This window comes from Lissotriton helveticus, chromosome 2_2, assembly GCF_964261635.1.
Source record: "Lissotriton helveticus chromosome 2_2, aLisHel1.1, whole genome shotgun sequence".
NCBI classification, from domain to species: Eukaryota; Metazoa; Chordata; class Amphibia; order Caudata; family Salamandridae; genus Lissotriton; species Lissotriton helveticus.
In genome coordinates, this window is record NC_136060.1 from 417320889 (window position 1) to 417339166 (window position 18278).

General features: G+C 43.4%; 1 protein-coding gene across 1 annotated transcript in view; it reads right to left on the reverse strand.

Annotated features, from left to right (window-relative positions):
* POLR1A (RNA polymerase I subunit A) overlaps positions 1–18278 on the reverse strand; it is a 514608-nt gene that overhangs the window by 49725 nt on the left and 446605 nt on the right. Inside the window, exons 28-29 of the mRNA XM_078678659.1 lie at positions 16317–16443; positions 13867–13983 (exon numbers count right to left, since the gene is read on the reverse strand). Of these exons, the coding sequence (XP_078534785.1) occupies positions 13867–13983; positions 16317–16443 (244 nt within the window). The remainder of the gene's footprint in view (positions 1–13866; positions 13984–16316; positions 16444–18278) is intronic.

Consider the following 18278-nt stretch of genomic DNA (forward strand, 5'->3'; position numbering starts at 1 on the left):
TAGACTGTTAAAAAGACAAACACCTCAGACACCATCTCAAGAACCAGTGCTTTATATCCAAGTTATTTGAAACATAATATGAAAACAACTGTCTATGTGCCTCATATTTGCCTGCTAAACCCATTTAATTCTTCATCTTAAAACCTTTTCTTTTGAAGGGAAAACATGGCACGCTTACTGAACAATTAATTGATAAAACGTCGGACGCTGCTCCTCAAAAGTAGTCCTCAAATAGTTATTCATTGAACTTAAAAACTATTGAAGTGGTGAAAAAGGTGAAAAGAATGTAGGGCCATGGGATGTGGAAGTAAAGGGGTTTGGCTATTAAGATGTCAGTCAAACTGCTTATACCATCAAACAGTTTTTACTTTCACATTTGGGTAGAGGTGGGAGATTGGAAGCCCAGGATGAAGTCATCAGAGTAGTGGTATCACAGGAAGTGTTAAGGGAGTGGGACTCTTGCACATCAAATGGACTTCACTGGGATACTGGGATTCAAGGAAAGAGTTGACATACAGAGAAATACATAGTGAATGTTTATGCTGCTTTGGTGGCACAAAGGCCACTCAAGAATCCCTAGTGCATCCCCATCTCCAGTTTCTCGTCACTGTTCTGATCTGTGGACGAGCATTAAATCTAATACACAAGCCACCTATAACCAGGCATCCATTAAGAGTAACAATCGCTCCCAGATAGGTAACTGCAGCATTAGTTAGCGGATCTAATAAGAAGACTTCAAATATATCTGTAAACACCTTTACATGACAGAGGATGTTCCAAATTATATACAACGCATGAAATCACCCGTCTCCGATTGGCAGTGGCAAAATGTTCCTGGAGGTACCAGTCCTGATTTGTGTATCCTGTGTGCGATCACAGTTGTATGTGAAATCTTAGGCATTACATAGCTAGTGAAATTATTCACTTAGAGGAGTTAGTGCCAAATGTGCCTCAACTGGTCTTCCGGGATAGTACAAAGACCATCTAATGATAAACTTCTTCTCTAAGCTGACATGGTTTATAGTTAATAAAAGTGAACATCTTTCAAGCTACGTAAATCCTAGGTTAGGTTTAAGTGGTAAATGCACATTAGAATACTGAATTTATGGAGGTATAAAATTACCATAAGGAATACCAAATCTATTGTGCAGCAGTGCAAAGAGTGTTGTGTAGGGCTCATGAGAGCTAACTAGGGAAACTCGAACAGAGCGCCACATTCTCCAATTCCATATTAATTTTAATATTTCTTGTTAAACAATGTGTAAAGCCATGTATCATGAGCTAGTGATACTGTTACTCCATTTATTGGCACTAGCAGCAGATTGTAGGTTCAAGAAAAATGTATCCAATATTTCACACCAAATCAGTCATATCCTATTAAAAGACATGTACGGAATCATTCTGGCATTACAAAGTCCAGCGAAGACCTCATCATGACTTTCTCACTTGGCCAGCCTATGCGAGGTTTTGGCCACCTTCTTGGATGAAAAGATTTGTTCAATCTGCATACATATGGTACAGAAAGCTTTTGTGCTATCTGAGAATATAGTGACCCATACAGATCCTAGTTCACGGCGCATGGAGCAATCTAACATCATCACTGAAACCGAGTTCCTGACTGTGATAGTCAACATTCACCCTTCGGCTCTAAAGCAGACAACTGTCGGGCATGATTCATGAAATCCTTCGGATTTGTCGGGTACATGAAATATTTACACTGTTCAATTTCTTTTGAAGCGGGGCTTTGTTTCAAAGCAATGTAAGGTGGACATGGTTCAACCACTTCTGAAGAAACCTTTCTTAATGCAAACGACTCACAGTGCTTGCAAATTTGCCATTTGCCCTATTCCAACAATTTGCTGTGGGAGGGAGCTTACTGGATTCATGTCAGGCAGGTTCGCAAAGGCGGTAGCACTTAATTCGTTGTTCTAGCCAAGCTTGAGGATCTAAGGAGGCTAACAAACAAAGGTGTAGTTCAAGCACTGGTCTTGCTAGAACTCTCAGCCCCCTTCGAAGCCACTGATCACCATCCTTCCCATATCCAGATGCTCATAAGTTGGTATCTCATGCTTGGCTCAATGCAGGAATGACTGAAAGTATATCAGACTGAAAGATGTCAGTGATTTATGCTTCCCCCTTTCAGCTCTCAGCCAACACTGCCTAGCTGAGGCATACCCCAAGAGTCCATACTATTAGTTAAACTCTAGTTATACTCTTAGTTAAAAATGATGTGCAACTTAGCCAAACTGCACCCTCTAGGACAGGCTCGCATTCATATGCACGCTGATGAAACTGAACTGATCTCTGGTTTGTCAACAGTTTTAAGAGCCAGCACTGGGATTACTGGATCAGCGAACATGGACCCTCATACATCAGTGGATGGTAGTCAGCTACTTGAAGTCAAATCCATTAAAGACTAACCTCCTCATCACCAATTGGGACTTCAACACCGGAAACCCGTCCACCTGACCAGCTGTCATGGACCCTTCACCGCTGATTTCTGGAAGTGTGCATCGTTTGGGGATCCACCACTAAGCAACCCTCTCTTGAAACCCAGGTTACAAAGGTTCCCAGCGTTGCTTTTTGCAAATAAATCACCCAGAACAATTTTGCCTTTTATCCATCGCCCAGATCATGTCCTAGTAGTGAATATGCTGTTTCTGTCTAGGTTTGGACTATGGCAACTCTTTACTTTTAAATCTCCATTCGAACACTTGGTAGTGATCATAAAAGCAGAGAATCATTACAAACACAATTCATAGACGTTACATTAAAATAGTATGCATCAAATAAAACTTCCAGATCATAAAAAGTCTATAATTATTATGGTGCCCAGAGCCTCGTTGTTACAAAATTACACAATTACAGTAATTAGCTCATTATACCCACAGGCTCCCCTGTGACTTTCTCGGTCTCAAGCATGCCCATAAAAAGATGGCTACAGAGAAACAGACAAATAGATCTGGGAGTGATTTTAAAAAATACAGTGCCACCATGCATTGTCTAACATTGTTACGTCTTAAAATTGGAAGAATAAAAACTTCTCTTTCTGTCTGATAAAATGTATAGTACAGTACGAGTTGAAGATCTGATTGGGGCGAGTGGTAGTCGCATGGAGAGGGTATCAGATCCATGTGTTTAAATTGCGTTGCCGGGAACCCTATCAATAAGGGAAAGAGGTTCAAACGAAAGCGAAGGAGGATGAATCTGTGTTGATTAGGCACAATACTAGATAAACAGAAGAAACATCTTTCTTTTCGAAATGAGATCATATACAGTTAAGCCTTTTTGGTGGCGATTCTTATTTCTACGGGTAAAATTCGCCCTCTGAGTAAAAGCCTCGAAAGATTTCTGTTTAGACACCAATTTGCAAGATACAGGATTCCAGAATAATTGGCCCATTCCAATTTCACTGAGCTGTATCTCTACATAACTGAGCAAATCGATCTTATTGGGGTGCTCCAGTTTCAGACAGTCCTCAATTATGCGCTGCGTTAGATTGACAGTAGTTCTACGCCAAATTGATACCCACAGCAGAATTGGGGCCAATCTAATTGAGTCTGTCATATACGGCAACCCAATTTCGCTATGTAGGAGGAAATTGGAGAAAGACTGCAGTAGGGACACCCTGTTTCTAAAGAAGCTATCTGCTAACATCTGTAATTTCTTAACCTTGGCCATCCCCCAGACTCCCGCCCCATAAGTTGCTGCTGACTTTGTTTTTGCGGCATATATCTTTTTAATAGGTTCCAGGGGGCTTGCGCCCAGCTTTTTAGCAAAGCCTATAATAGCTTGCAGACTTCTTTCCATACCTAGGGCTCTGGTAGTAAGGAATATGCTACTTACCAGTATGCATCTGTTCTTGGCATGTAGAGCTGCAGAGTTGTACATTTAGCAATAGATCGCCACCTGGTGTTGGGCTCGGATGATTGCAGGTTGTTGTTGTCTTCTTGGAAGAAGTCTTTGTAGCCACGAGATAGGCGACTCCTCCCTTGGACAATACTGCGCATGGTCATTGACTCCATCCTCAGATTGTTTTTCGCCATGATGGGAAATGATGGAGTTAGTAGAAGTAAAGAGAAAGGATGTCCATGCGTGTGCATCTAAGTAAGATGAGTACTGGAACGGATACAAGTCCCGGGGAGGCGGGAGGGCGTGTACAACTCTGCAGCTCTACATGCCAAGAACAGATGCATACTGGTAAGTAGCATATTCCGTTCGAGGCATATGAGCTGCAGATTGTACATTTAGCAACGATTGTGCAGCAGTGTCTCCCCTAGCGGTGGTCACTTGTATCCGTTGCAGCATAGTGAAATAGTGTTTTAAGGACAGCTTGGCCTACTGCAGCTTGCTGCTTGGCTTGAACGTCAACACAATAGTGTTTAGTGAAGGTGTGTATGGTAGACCATGTTGCTGCCTTACATATGTCCTCTAGTGGTATGTTTCCTAAGAAAGCCATAGAGGCTCCTAGTTTGCGAGTGGAGTGCGCTCTAGGAGGAACTGTTAGTGTACGTTTAGCTTTTTGATAGCATATTTGAGTACACTTTACAATCCATCTGGCAATTCCTCCTTTAGATATGGGATTGCCTTTGTGTGGGGGAGAGAAAGATACAAATAGTTGTTTTGTCTTTCTGAAGGATTTAGTCCTGTCTGTGTAGTATAAAAGAGCTCTTCCAACATCTAGGGTGTGTAAAGCCCTTTCCGCAACAGAGTCTGGTTTTTGGAAAAACACTGGTAACTCTACTGATTGGTTAAGGTGAAAAGGAGTAATCACTTTTGGCAGGAATTTTGGATTAGGTCTAAGAACCACTTTGTTAGGGTGTATCTGAAAAAATGGTTCTTCTATTGTGAATGCTTGTATTTCACTAACTCTTCTGAGAGAGGTGATGGCAACAAGGCAGGCAGTCTTCCATGTTAGGAATTACAATTCACACTTGTGTAAAGGCTCAAAAGGGGGTTCCATGAGTCTTGTAAGGACAATGTTCAGGTTCCATACTGGTGCAGGTGGTAACCTAGGTGGGATTATTCGTTTTAATCCTTCCATAAATGCTTTTATCGCAGGTACTCTAAAGAGAGATAGGTGCTGTCTATTTTGTAAATAGGCTGCAATTGCTGCTAGGTGCAGTCGTATGGAAGAATAAGCCAAGTTGGACCTTTGTAGGTGTAGAAGGTAACAAATAATATTTTGGATGGAAACATCCAGTGGATCAATGTGATTGTTGCTACAGTATATTGCAAATCTTTTCCACTTAGCAGCATAACATGCTCTAGTGGTGGGTCTTCTAGCTTCTTTAATTATATTCATACATTCTGGTGGTAAGTTTAAGTAGCCAAACTCTAAGACCTCAGGAGCCAGATTGCCAAATTCAGTTGGCTTGGTTCTGGGTGCCTTATTTCTCCATGGTTCTGTGTTAACAGGGATGGCGTGAGCCGTAATTTCTGATGTGGAACCAGTGAGAGATCTAGTAGTGTGGTGAACCACGGCTGGCGTGCCCATGTGGGGGCCACTAGTATTAGTTTGAGAGACTGTTGTCTGAGCTTGCGTACTACTAGAGGAATGAGTGGGAGAGGCGGAAAAGCGTACGCAAATCTGCCTGACCAATTCATCCATATTGCATTCCCCTCCGACCGCGGGTGTGGAAACCTGGCGACGAAGGTTGGGCATTTTGCGTTTTCGTGGGTGGCAAACAGATCTATCTGTGGGTGCCCCCACATTTGGAAGAATGGTTGTAGAACCTGTGGGTGCAACTCCCATTCGTGAATCTGTTGTGATTGACGACTCAACAGATCTGCTATCTGATTGTGAATTCCTGGAAGGTGTTCTACAGTCAGGTGTATGTTTTGAGGGATGGCCCATCTCCAAATGTTCTGTGCAAGCTGGGACAGTTGCAGAGAGTGTGCCCCCCCCTGTTTTTGTATGTAATACATAGCTGTCATATTGTCCGTCCGGATTAGAACAGCTTTGTTTCGTACTTGTACTTGAAAAGTCTTGAGTGCTAGGTAAATCGCTAGCAGCTCTAAATGATTGATGTGGAACAGTTTTTGTTGGCTGTTCCATTGGCCTTGAGTGGTATAGTGCAGGAGATGGGCTCCCCATCCTGTGAGGGATGCATCTGTCGTGAGCACTATTTGTGGAACAGGGTCTAGGAACGGCCGTCCCTTTGTCAAGTTTTTGGTGTTCCACCATTGCAGAGAGCGATATGTACGGCTGTCTACCAACACCAGGTCTGTGAGCTGACCTTGAACCTGATTCCACTGTTGTGCTAGACATTCTTGTAGTGGGCGCATTTGCAGTCTTGTGTGAGGAACTATGAAGATACAAGACGCCATGATGCCTATTAGTTTCATAAACACTCTGGCTTGAAGAGAGTGTTGGCATTGAAAAAGGGAGACTAAGCTCTGAATGCTTTGAATCCTGGCTTGACTGGGATAGGCTAGAGCTGCCGATGTGTCTATGGTAGCTCCTAGATATTGGTGAACGTGCGAAGGCTCTAGGTGTGACTTGGTGTAGTTTATTGTAAACCCTAAGTCGTGTAATGTTTGAATCGTTTGTTTTGTGTGTTGTACACACTGGTTGAACGATCTTGCTTTTATGAGCCAGTGGTCGAGGTAAGGGAAGACATGTATCTGTTGTCTTCTGAGATGTGCTGCTACTACTGCTAAGCACTTTGTAAACACTCGTGGTGCTGTTGTGACTCCGAATGGAAGGACTATGAACTGATAGTGTTGTCCTTGTATGACAAATCTTAGATATTTCCTGTGCACAGGATGTATAGGAATATGAAAATAGGCGTCCTTTAGGTCTAGTGTTGTCAGAAAGTCTCCCTGTTGTAGTAATGGGAGTACTTGTTGTAAAGTGATCATGTGAAAATGATCTGATTGAATGTAGTGGTTTAGGGGCCTGAGGTCGAGGATCGGTCTTAATGTCCCGTCCTTTTTGGGTATTAGGAAATACAGGGAGTAGACTCCTGTTCCATGTTCCTGTAAGGGGACCTCTTGAATAGCATCTTTTTGTAGAAGTGCTAGAACTTCCTGTTGAAGCAGTGTTATGTGTTCTGTGGACATTGGACGCTGCCTAGGTGGTATGTTTGGGGGCGTTGCTGTGAGTTCTAGGCAGTAGCCATGTTGGATAATTTGTCTTACCCACCTGTCTGTTGTGATGGAATTCCAGACAGGTAGGAACTGTGATAATCTGCCCCCTACAGGGGTGGAATGCTGTAGGGGAGGCAGAGGGAAGTCAGTGTTTGGGAGTGGAAGAGGAGCGGTTGTTGCTGTTACCTCTACCTCTTCCTTTATTGTTGTTGCCTCTGTACCCTCCTCTAAAGTAACCCTTATTAGAGGGGGTTTGTGTATGTGTTTTAAAAGATGACGTGTTATCTGCGCCTGTCTGCTTGGAGCCTACTCTATAAGAGGAGAGACGAAAAGAACTTCTAGTCTGGGTAGATTGTAATTCACCCATAGACTTAGCAGTGTGTGTCCTTTTTCATTTTTTATAGTGTATTATCTACCTCTGGCCCAAACAACTGGTTCTGATTGAAGGGCTGGTTGAGGATGGTAGTTTGTACCTCTGATTTGAAACCGGAAATGCATAACCATGCATGACGTCTGAGGATAACACTGGTGTTAACTGCCCTGGATGCTGTGTCAGCTACATCTAATGCGCATTTAATTGAGGCATTAGATATTAATTTGCCTTCTTGTAGGAGCTCTGCTGCCTGATCTTTGTATTGATCTGGTAGATGTTCCATTAACTTTTCTAGTTGGTCGTAGTGAGCCCTATTGTAGCGTGAGAGTAAGGCTTGTGTGTTTGCTATGCGCCATATGTTTGTTGCTTGTGCAGCAATCCGTTCCCCGACGCATCAATGATTTTTGATTCTTTGTCAGGCGGGGGTGTGTCACCAGAAGTCTATTTTACGTGCATTTGACACTACTAAAGAGTCCAATGGTAGATGTCCCTTAATGTAGATAGAATCTGCTGGTGCTGGTCTATACTTTTTCTCTATTCTTGGATTTAGTACCCTACACCTTACTGGATCTTTAAAAATCTCTGGAGCATGTTTAATGACCCCTTTGATCATAGGTAGTATTTGAGTAGATCTTTGTGACTGCTCAAAAGTGTCTAATAAGAAATCCTCCTCAATGGCATCAGAGTGCATTGGAACTCCGTGGTAAAGTGCAGCTCTGTTTAGTAGATGATTGAACCCAATACTATCCTCTGGAGGGGAAGGTGTTGTTGGGTAGTACTGAGGATCAGGGATGTCTGGTGCATTATTTGGTTGGAAATTATATGCATCATCTTCTTTGGTATATTCTGGGTTGACATCCTCATCCTCATCTAAAGGGTATGTATGTGTCTCTGGTACATCACCCCCCCCCCCCCCCCCCCCCCCCTAAGTCATACTCTTCGTCAGTGTGGTGTGATGATGCAGGAGATTGAGCAGGAGAAGTTATAGGCTCATTATATGAAGTGATAGGAGAGGAAGAAGGTGAAGGAGAGGAAGGGTGCATTGGAGATGTTGCACAATCCTTTTTGGCAGGAACCACAGTTGGAAGTGGTGTGTCTGCTGGTCTCTTTTTGTGTGGAATTGCTTCCACATGTCCAGTTTTTGGATTGATAAAGACCTTTTTCTGCTTTGGATCTGGTCTAAATAGTTCTTCCTCTTGTATAATCGTCTTCGGCGCCGATTTTTTTCGGTGCCGATAGTGGTTCTTTAGTGTTTTTTGCCTTAGGAGGAGAGTCCTGTGGCAATTTCTTCGGTGCCAAAGGTGGTTTAGGCTTGTGTGTATCAGGCCTTGTGGTCTTTGGTACCGTTATCGAAGATTTCGGTGTGGAGACAGGTTTTGTTGGGCCTGTTGCGCCGGAGTCTATCTTCCCGTCTTTGTTTTTGGAGCCGGATGGTTTCGGAGTCGAAGCTTTCGGTCCGTTACTGTTTTTGGTTTCGGCACCGATGCCTGTTTAGGTTTGGGTGCCAAAGAGTCTTTGGGCGCCGAAGGGTGTGTTAGCTTCGGTGCCGAAGATTCCTTCGGTGTCGAAGGATGTTTCGGTGCCAATGGAGGAGGTGGAATTGGCACATGTGGTTTTTTCGGTGCCGAGGCACCGGAAGGCGTAGTCTTTTTCCTCGGAGCCGAGCCGGAAGGCGGGGCGTTGGAGGGTAAATTTCGGTCTCGACTGGGCCCCATGGGCGGAGTGCTGACCGCTGCCTTTGGTTTGGGCAGTGTCTGTTGTGCAGGGGCAGAGGTACTCCCGGGTTGTTGAGATGGAATCGAATCGTCCGAGTCCTCTGCTCCCAATATGATCTGGAGATTAGGTGAGTCTTCCTCGGCGACGAGTGGAGCCTCGTCCTCGGAGATATCTTCGAGTGGGTTCTCGTCCTCGGAGACGTCTTCTTCGACGATCTCCTCCTCAAAGATGGCCTCCGGTGCTGGCGCTGATCTCCTCATCTCGTGTCGACGGGCCCTCCGATCCCGAATGGTCTTTTTCGATCGGAAGGAGGCACAGGCTGTGCAGGTCGACTCGTCGTGTTCTGGCGGGAGACAGAGGTTGCAAACCTTGTGATGGTCGCTATGAGGGAATTTTGCTCGACATATCGGGCATCTCTTGAATGGAGTTCTGTCCATGAGGCGTAGGCCGTACGGCGCCGATAGGCCCAACGGCCCGCGTCGACGCACCGGGATGTAGCTGGTGATGTCGAAAAGTGTCTTCGATGTCGAAAGTTGTTTGTCTAAAGTTTCACGCTTCGAAAATGCCGAAAAGAGTCTTTTCTAGCCGGAGCGGAAAACTTTCATCCAAACCCAGTGGCGGAAAAAAACAATCTGAGGATGGAGTCGATGACAATGCGCAGTATTGTCCAAGGGAGGAATCACCTATCTCGTGACTACAAAGACTTCTTCCAAGAAGACAACAACAACCTGCAATCATACGAGCCCAACACCAGGAGGCGATCTATTGCTAAATGTACAATCTGCAGCTCATATGCCTCGAACCAAGGTTTTCCCAGGAGTGATTTTTATCAAATAGTACACTCCGGTATGGAAAGGATTCCATACCTCGATTTTCTTTGGACCCAGATGAAAACTGGGTGGTTTAGAACCTCCAGGCGCTCCCGCTATAATGATGAACGATTTTGACTCATTTACCATCAAGTTTATTGAGGCCATGAATGAGGCATAAGATGTTATTAAGCCTTGCAGGGCTACCATAGACCTGGCAATTAACACAGCAACATCGGAATATGCCAATACTGGAAGGAGTGTGCTGTCGAAAATTGGCAGACCCGAGGGGAGTCAGTCAGGGCGGCTCCAACCCCATTCGTATAAAGGGAGAAAAGAAAAGGAGCAAGCATGCAGCCTTGTCTGACTCCTCTCTCGATCTTAAAAGGGCGTGTGCATTCACCATTTGGGCCATATCTAACGCAGGCAGTGGCATTGGCGTATAGCTGCCGAATGAAAAGTAGTATTGGTGGATCAATCCTAATCTCTTTCAACATGGTCCATAGCCATTGATGGGATACACAATCCATCAAGATGTTATGTTCCTGGGCCCAGTCCTCTAGTCTAGCTAGTAGTATCCGCCCCATGAGTTTAGCCGTGGTATCCAGTAGGGAGATGGGTCTGAGTTCTTTGGGCTACTTCTGTCCCCTTTCTTATAGATCGGGACGAATATGCTGTGCTTCCAGGATGTTAGGGGTCCCACACTCAATAAGCTATTGAATACATTAGTTAGTACAGGGCCCACAGCTCATAATTGTCTTGAAAGAGGTCAACTGGCACCCCGTCCGGCCTAACTGCTTTCCCTGGGACGCAGGCATCTAACCCTTTTCTAACTTTCTCCAATGTAAATATCAAGGTATCTTGCTAGTGGAGGGTGGTAGTAGGAGGCAGAGGGTGTTTCACGGCCAAATATATCTTCAAAATATCTTATCCAGTTGTCCTCACTCATATGAGCATCCAGGGACGGGTCTTTAGGGTCTTTGAAGTAGGGGGCATTAATTACTTTCCAGATGTCACTGTGTGCAGCTTGCTGAAGGTCGTCCCAGGCTTTTTCCCTGATTTCCTTCTCTGTTTCACTTCTTGCAAACTTATACTCTCTACGTAGCCTACTTATCTCAGTGGGGTCTCTCCGCTGAGATTGTAGCGCATTAACGAGTGCACTACTGGTTTGTGAGCAGGGTGTGTTGAACCAGCCTCTAGGCACTTTACTCTTTGAATGCTTGGGGCGGGTGAGTGAGTCTTTTAATTTCCCTAACAGGACCTCAAACTGCGATGCTAGTAGAACCAAGGCAGACTCCGCCGATAAGCATAGTAAAATATTGTCCCATACTTGTGCTAAAAGGGCTTATACCTGGTTTTGTTGAACCACTTGAACCCACTTACGTTGGTAACCATTTTTCCTTATTAGGGAGATGTTTCCGACTATCGGTTGGTGTTTGTGCTGCTTATGGGGGATGTTTAGGTGACTGAATAAAATTGTATGGTCACTGTAACAGTGGAAGGTAGTCTGAATGTGGGCAAGTTTCCCCCTAATTTTCGAAGAAACTAGAATGAAGTCAATGGTAGACTCCTAGCTAACCTTCCTGAATGTTTTATCTAAGGTTCTGGTTTCGTAATTATTCGATATTCCCAAGTCTCTCATGTAGAAGATATTATTAAGGGTATCACCAAATTAATCATGTATGAAGTGGCGAAGGGGGTTGCCCTGTTGGTCTGTGAGCCCAGACACCCTAACCTCATTATGCTTACAAAGGTGAGCGTTAACGTCCCCCACCAGAATGCTAATAAGAGGGTACTTTTTTGTGGAAGAGTTTACTTTATCCAGTTCCCCATTTAGTTCCTCCACTATTAATTTCCTTCGGCTCCCTGTTTCGTTGTTGTAGAAGTTCATGAAGAGCCAGGGACTGTCACCTATATCCTCAAATAAAAGCAAATGGAATTGTTTATTTTGGGATTCTACCATCCTTACTTGCAGGGGGAGAGTGTTGGATATTAAAGTTATTAACCCCCCCCCCTTTGCTCTGCCCGACAAAGAGGCAACTGCAGTAGTGTCGAGGGATCGATAACCCGCCACAAAAACGGGCGCCACCAACCAACACTCTTGTAAGCAGATGATTTGAAGGGGATGCCAAAGCTTATGCCACTGTTCATTTCCTAGTATCTGGGTAATTCCAGCTATGTTCCAAGAGGCTAATTTGATTTTAGTAGTACTTGCCTGGTTCAGGGTCTGCCGACTCAGCGGACTTCCCTTTCTTGTAGGGGCTAGGGCGTTGGAACTCTCAGATGGGGGGCCAGCAACTGAGGTTAGTCAGTCACAGGCCTCTAGATCGAAGAGGGCTGCAAATCTATTGTGAAGCCCCACCCCCACGGTGGTAGTGTGGTTCCCCCATAACTTAATTGATGAACTTGTCTTTGCCTCTGGTCCCTTCCTTGCTGTAAACCCTGCTTATAAAAATATTCGAGGGATATGGGTATAAACTGGGTGCGACTGGGTGGTATTCTCTGACAATTACTTAGAATGGCACTGCCTATATATGCGTTGTCAAAGTTCACCACCACACAGTCACCATCCATGGATTTGGTGGATTTGCCAACCCAGCCCACTCTCCGTGCCATGATAATCTCATAATGTAACCGATAGTTACTCCTTCCTTTGTGCATTAGGTGCTGAGATAGCCAATGCAGGCATTTATCCATTAACTGTGGAGTGGAATCTATGTGTTTGTCCCGTAATTATGGTACATTAGCCAACACTAAGACTATGGCAACTCAATTAAGTAAAGTGCCTCAATTAAACAGTTTGACACACGTCAACTGGTCCACGGCGCACAAAGCTGGGCAGTTATCACGTTATCCAGACGCAACCATGTTAGCCCTCTTATTCATAGGCCGCAATATCTCCCTGTGCACAATAGCGAACTCTTGAAGGCCAGGGTCAATTGACGCAGAACCACTTGCCTGTGTGCTCCTGACTTTCCTGCAGCTATGTTTGAGCTCCCTTCCCTGCACAGTTCTCTTTACGGTACCCACCAACTATTTCATTTTGGCTCACAAAGTGCCAACTAACACATCATGCGACCAGGTTTTCTTTGCTATAGGCAGGCAACAGGAGCAATCTTTAAACCATGGGAACCTGGGTATGGAATTCCTTAAGACAGTGGTCTCCTTGGTATCATTCAAAACTGTACTTTTTAGAAGCTGAAACTGAACCAAAGCAACTGTAGTAAAGACAGCGAAGAATGATATACTATACCAAAATTGCATAAGCAAATTCAAGATTCGACAAACATTATGGAGAGATTAAGCTTGCAAATGTCTACAGTTATGTTGTAGCTATTATCACGTTGAAAGGGGCAATGTGGCTTGAGGTTAACGTGACTGGGAGAATATGTTCTTGATGGCTCATTATATCTCATTCATCAGATACATATTGAATGAATATATCTAATGTACTGTACTTTGAAAATAGGCCAGATTTTGCAGCCTCCAACTGCAGAACAATATAAAACATTACAATATACAGCGTACATTATAAATGCCCAAGCGACCAAGAGCCATAGACAATGAGACTGGCAGGAACATGATATATGCAAGGGATAAAAATATGAAGCAGCCTTCTATGCAACAGGACAATCAGAAAAGGTAGACGGAAAGCAGTGTAACACTAACTGTAATGTGGCTTTTCACAATATATACTGCTGAAAAATGTTAAGATGAAAGTGCCTGTTCTATCTTTTCAAGTCAATAACTTTCACACTTATTTTTGGAACACTTTACACTAACACACTATTTATGGAGTGTTACATGAACCAATACCCAAAGCCAAGTAATGGAAAAATAAGAGCACACTGTTTAAGTACTAGACAATGTATTTACCTCATCATCCTGTTTCTCTTTCCTTTTCGCATCTGTGGCATCATCATCCCCCTCATCTGCTTCTGCATCTACAATCCGAACGTCATCGTCAGGCTCGGCTTCATCATCATCTTCAGGCTGATGAGCAACAACATCTAAGAATTAATTACTTTTGTTGTTCTAGATTACATTCCTGGAGATATTCACTTTAAATGATATGTAGTGCGCATGATGTATGTTTCTATAGGACAGGTTGTTAGTGGGCTGAAATAGGCAGCAACCAGTGTGGTTACCACCGTTTCCATCTAATGTCCCACGCCCATAATATTATTGCATTTCAATTAGTCAGCCAAGTTACACATTAGGGGCACATGAATCTCTCAGAATAGTGGGGATTACTCTAGGAGTAGGTAAGGGTTAGACACTCAGAATCAGTATGAAGTAATACATAATAGTCAATGACATCAACATCCTATCGATACTTTACATTAATTACCAAGTAACTACATACCTCAATCAAAAACGAAAATATACACAAAAAGCATCACCCAAGTCTGGTGTATGATCATAAACATTATAATTGTGGCTTAGCGTTAGCTGCATGATTTCTGTTACTATTGAGCCTATGGCAGTGCCAATCTAAGGGGGCTAGTTTGGGTAGCCGCAATAATCTAATTGCCAAACTCTCATAAAAAGCCTGAAAGTTGGGCAGTGGGGCTCCAGATAGCCCAACGTTTTTCCCTGGCTATTTCTCAGGTACCAAGAGGTCACTCCCTAAAATGGGAAATTGTCCTAGTGAAATAAGTTAGCGCTAAAAACAGATGTAACCTAAAAGTAAAACCCCCACCAGTCAAACAACTGCAAGCACACCCAGCCTCTGGTGCTCCTGGTGAGGATATCTCAGTGACCTCATTATCCAGTCACTAGTATCTGGTTAAGGAGACATCCAAATGCCCAACAGGTGGTGCTGGATTTTGGTAAGGACTAGACAGACTAGTGAGTAAGCACTCACAAGGGTGGTCTTGACAGCTTTTTACGTTTACGGCTTCTGTCTTTAAAACTATTAATTGTGGTAGCGTCTGTAGGTTTTGCCTCCTAGACAGAGCATGTGCTGTCTGTTGCAATACATATTGGGGGTTTACCAAGAACATACAAGTGCTTGTTGCCCACCTACTGCTTACCCCTAGCTGGGTTTCTTGTCAATCTCATTTGCCAGATTCTTGTTTGTGTCTCAGCTAGTCAATCGTGTATTTGTCTCTCCCATGTAGCATTTACTCTTTACCATAATTTTGATTGGTTAGCTTTTATGCTTCCACGTCTTGTTTTTCAAGCAGAACTTTTTTATTTTCGGGTAAGCACTTCATCACAGTGCATGTTTTTACCAGCTGTATTCCTCATATACTTCTCTCCCCTGCACTTCATGTTGCTTTCTGACATATATGTGCTTCTCCCCACCTACCTCCATGTTGCACTTGCCTTCATGTGCTAACGCTGTTGTTCTCTCGCCTGTGTGCTACTCCCTGCGCCCCACAGACTCTCATTCGCAGTCTCCTCCCTACCCACTCCCTCCCCTCTTGCCCTCTGCCTTATTTATTTATTTATTTTGAGCTTCTCCTTCACCCTTTGCACTCTGCTTCTCACTAGTTGCTTCTCCTCCCTTCCCCATTTGAAAAAGAGAAAGAAAAAACCCTTTTGCGCATCTTTTTGCTTTTATCTACGATCCAAATTGGATCGGCAACCAAACAGAAAAAAACATCACCCGCATCATTTTGCAGGAGTGCACACTCATGGTGTGTGCGCACACAATATTAGTCCAGTAGCTGTGTTAACTTTTTTTGTTATTCTTTGGCCATGCTGTAGAGCATCGGGGATGCTCGGCAGCATAGCTAAAATCTTTTGACGAAGCCTATTGTTCCCAAAGGCGAGACCTATTGGCTTTGCCAGTGCTTCTTATGGTAGTGAGGGTTCCAAACAGGACCATGGGTAATCATTAAAGTGGGACAGTTCAACTACCACCAACCAGGATCTGGTCCTTTCGAAGTCGATATGTCTACAACCACCAAAACCTCAGGAACCCTAAGGGCTAGAAAGATGGCTTAAACATTCTGGAATTATGGCAACCTCTACCATTTTGATGATCCATCAGGAGATGACAGAAATGATGTATAGATCCCTGGATCCCGGTTGTGCACGGTAACAGTGAGGATTGATATGCTTTAGGGTCATGCACTGACTGTGTACAATGCTGTGAATGACAAATACTATCCTTGTGCATGTTTTTGATAAGAGTCATGATATAGAATTGGCTCGCACAGCTTTTTCTTCCGCTAGCCCTGTGTTATAATTCATGTAGTAATTACTAAATTCAATAAAAAGATTGGAGAAAAAAAGCACCAAAACAATCAGAAACTTACACGGATGAACTGAAATGAAGGAATGGCAAACACTTTCAACATTGTTCATTTTCTTACCCTAATTCCTTGGGATTCTCCTGCACTGTCGAGATCCTTTCGCGTGGCTTTGCGAGTGTTCACCACCCGTAACGATGCTGCCTTCGCACTTTTTCTCTTTATGACATCCAGTAAGAGCTTGAAGAACCTGAAAACACAATGCGTGGTTAAGAGTCTAGTTTTTCCTCCTTTACAGAGCAAAGCACAGAAAACATGCAGGGCCTGCATCACAATCAAACACTTTAGTAAACTGTCAGACGTGACTCGGAGACCCCTATCCGGATTACAGTAACACTCTGCGAATCAAAAGGACTTGGTGGGTGCTCAGAAGAACTGGAGGCACGAATTTCTAAAAATGCTGAATCAAAGCAGTCGTGGATGGCGGTGAGCACTGATCTCAGGTACATGCCCTCACATATGGGGGTAGGGGGTACAGTACCCCAAGTTTCATCCCATCTCTGTTGCTTCTCAATCCGCATGCCCTCAAGCTGCAAGGAACAGGATGAGCCTGGTGACATTCTGCTCTATATTGTCATACGGGGCAGGAGACATTATTGAGACAATACTGAACACATGCGGATGGCACAGCATTGGCTGAGCTACTACAGGACCATACCCATGAGGGTCAGGATAAAGTTCAATATGAAAGTCAGTAATGCACATCCAGTAACTCAAATCTCTAGCGATCTACTTTAAAACCAGAGTCGTATCTCATACTCAAACCAGACTGGACCATGTTCCTGATCGTTTACACTACTGAAGTAAAACCATAGCAAAAATCCACTCATTTCTTTGTATCATGCAAACCTTTACAATCCCAATTTCAAGGAATGCCCCAATATGCGGGTATCCAAGAGATTGACATCTGATCCCTTGGCAGAAATCGGAAATTTGTAAGAAAACCCCACGATTTATAACTAAATTGTACTAACTTTTGATTTAAATGTTTATTTTGTTTTTAGGCACAACAAAAAAGGAAAGGCACCTACATTGAAAATATTTGCTAATTCACTCAATTACACCTAGACGATGGAACCTTTAGTTGTTTATCTAAAACATATTCATGGTGTTGATAAACCAAAGCAGAGCAAATGCAAATATGGTTAAATAGACTGACAAGTTTTTTACTGCCCAACAAAATCACACTTCGAAAAAGAAAAACTTCAATTACAGCAAAACTTCTCTCTAAGGGGATGCATTGACACTGCTCATATTTCTTTTTCTTCAAGATCTTTTTTTTATGTTCTGCTCAATATTTACACAACAAGAGAAATAAAAGAACACCTTTGCATCTTAAGTCTTGATTATGAAGTGGCTGGTATGGGATTTAATAGTTATCTCAATTGATAAAATTAGGTACCTCTAGGCTCTGATTTTACTATGTACCTATTCTGAGTTTTGCCCTTCAATATGGAGCATAAAATGCCAAATGTTGTGTTTTCTGCACCTAATTCTGCATTTCTGGTACTTATTATGCATTTTTCACCCTTTAAAATCCTTCTGAAATTTAACAAGGTAGTTCACTTCAATGATCTTGTTAGTTACCAGGGGCGATTAAATCTGTACAATTCAAAATTTCAGTCTGTGGAAATGGTTAGGAATTTTCCAGTTCACTCATATCAGGGCTTTAGCGTCCTCATCAAGTTACCACTTTTAGGGAGAGAAGCTAGACAATCCAAATGTAAAAGAGTGGCAGAAGTCACTTAATATTCAACATGTCTGCAGTGCTGTAATTCTGACAAAACACAAGTCGCGTTCAAACCTCCGCTGAATCGCATCACTTGCCCACCATGCCATGGGGAAGAATTCGGATTGATATCATGGGTCCAGTTATGGATCGCGGTGAGCATGTGTTTGCTAAAGTACTAATTGATCATTTCTCCGAGTGGATTGAAATTGGATTTGTTACCAAAGCGGACTCCTGCAGTGTAGTAACATTTCTGGGAGAGTTTTTTTCAGGGAAGGTTTACCCAAGTGCATAGT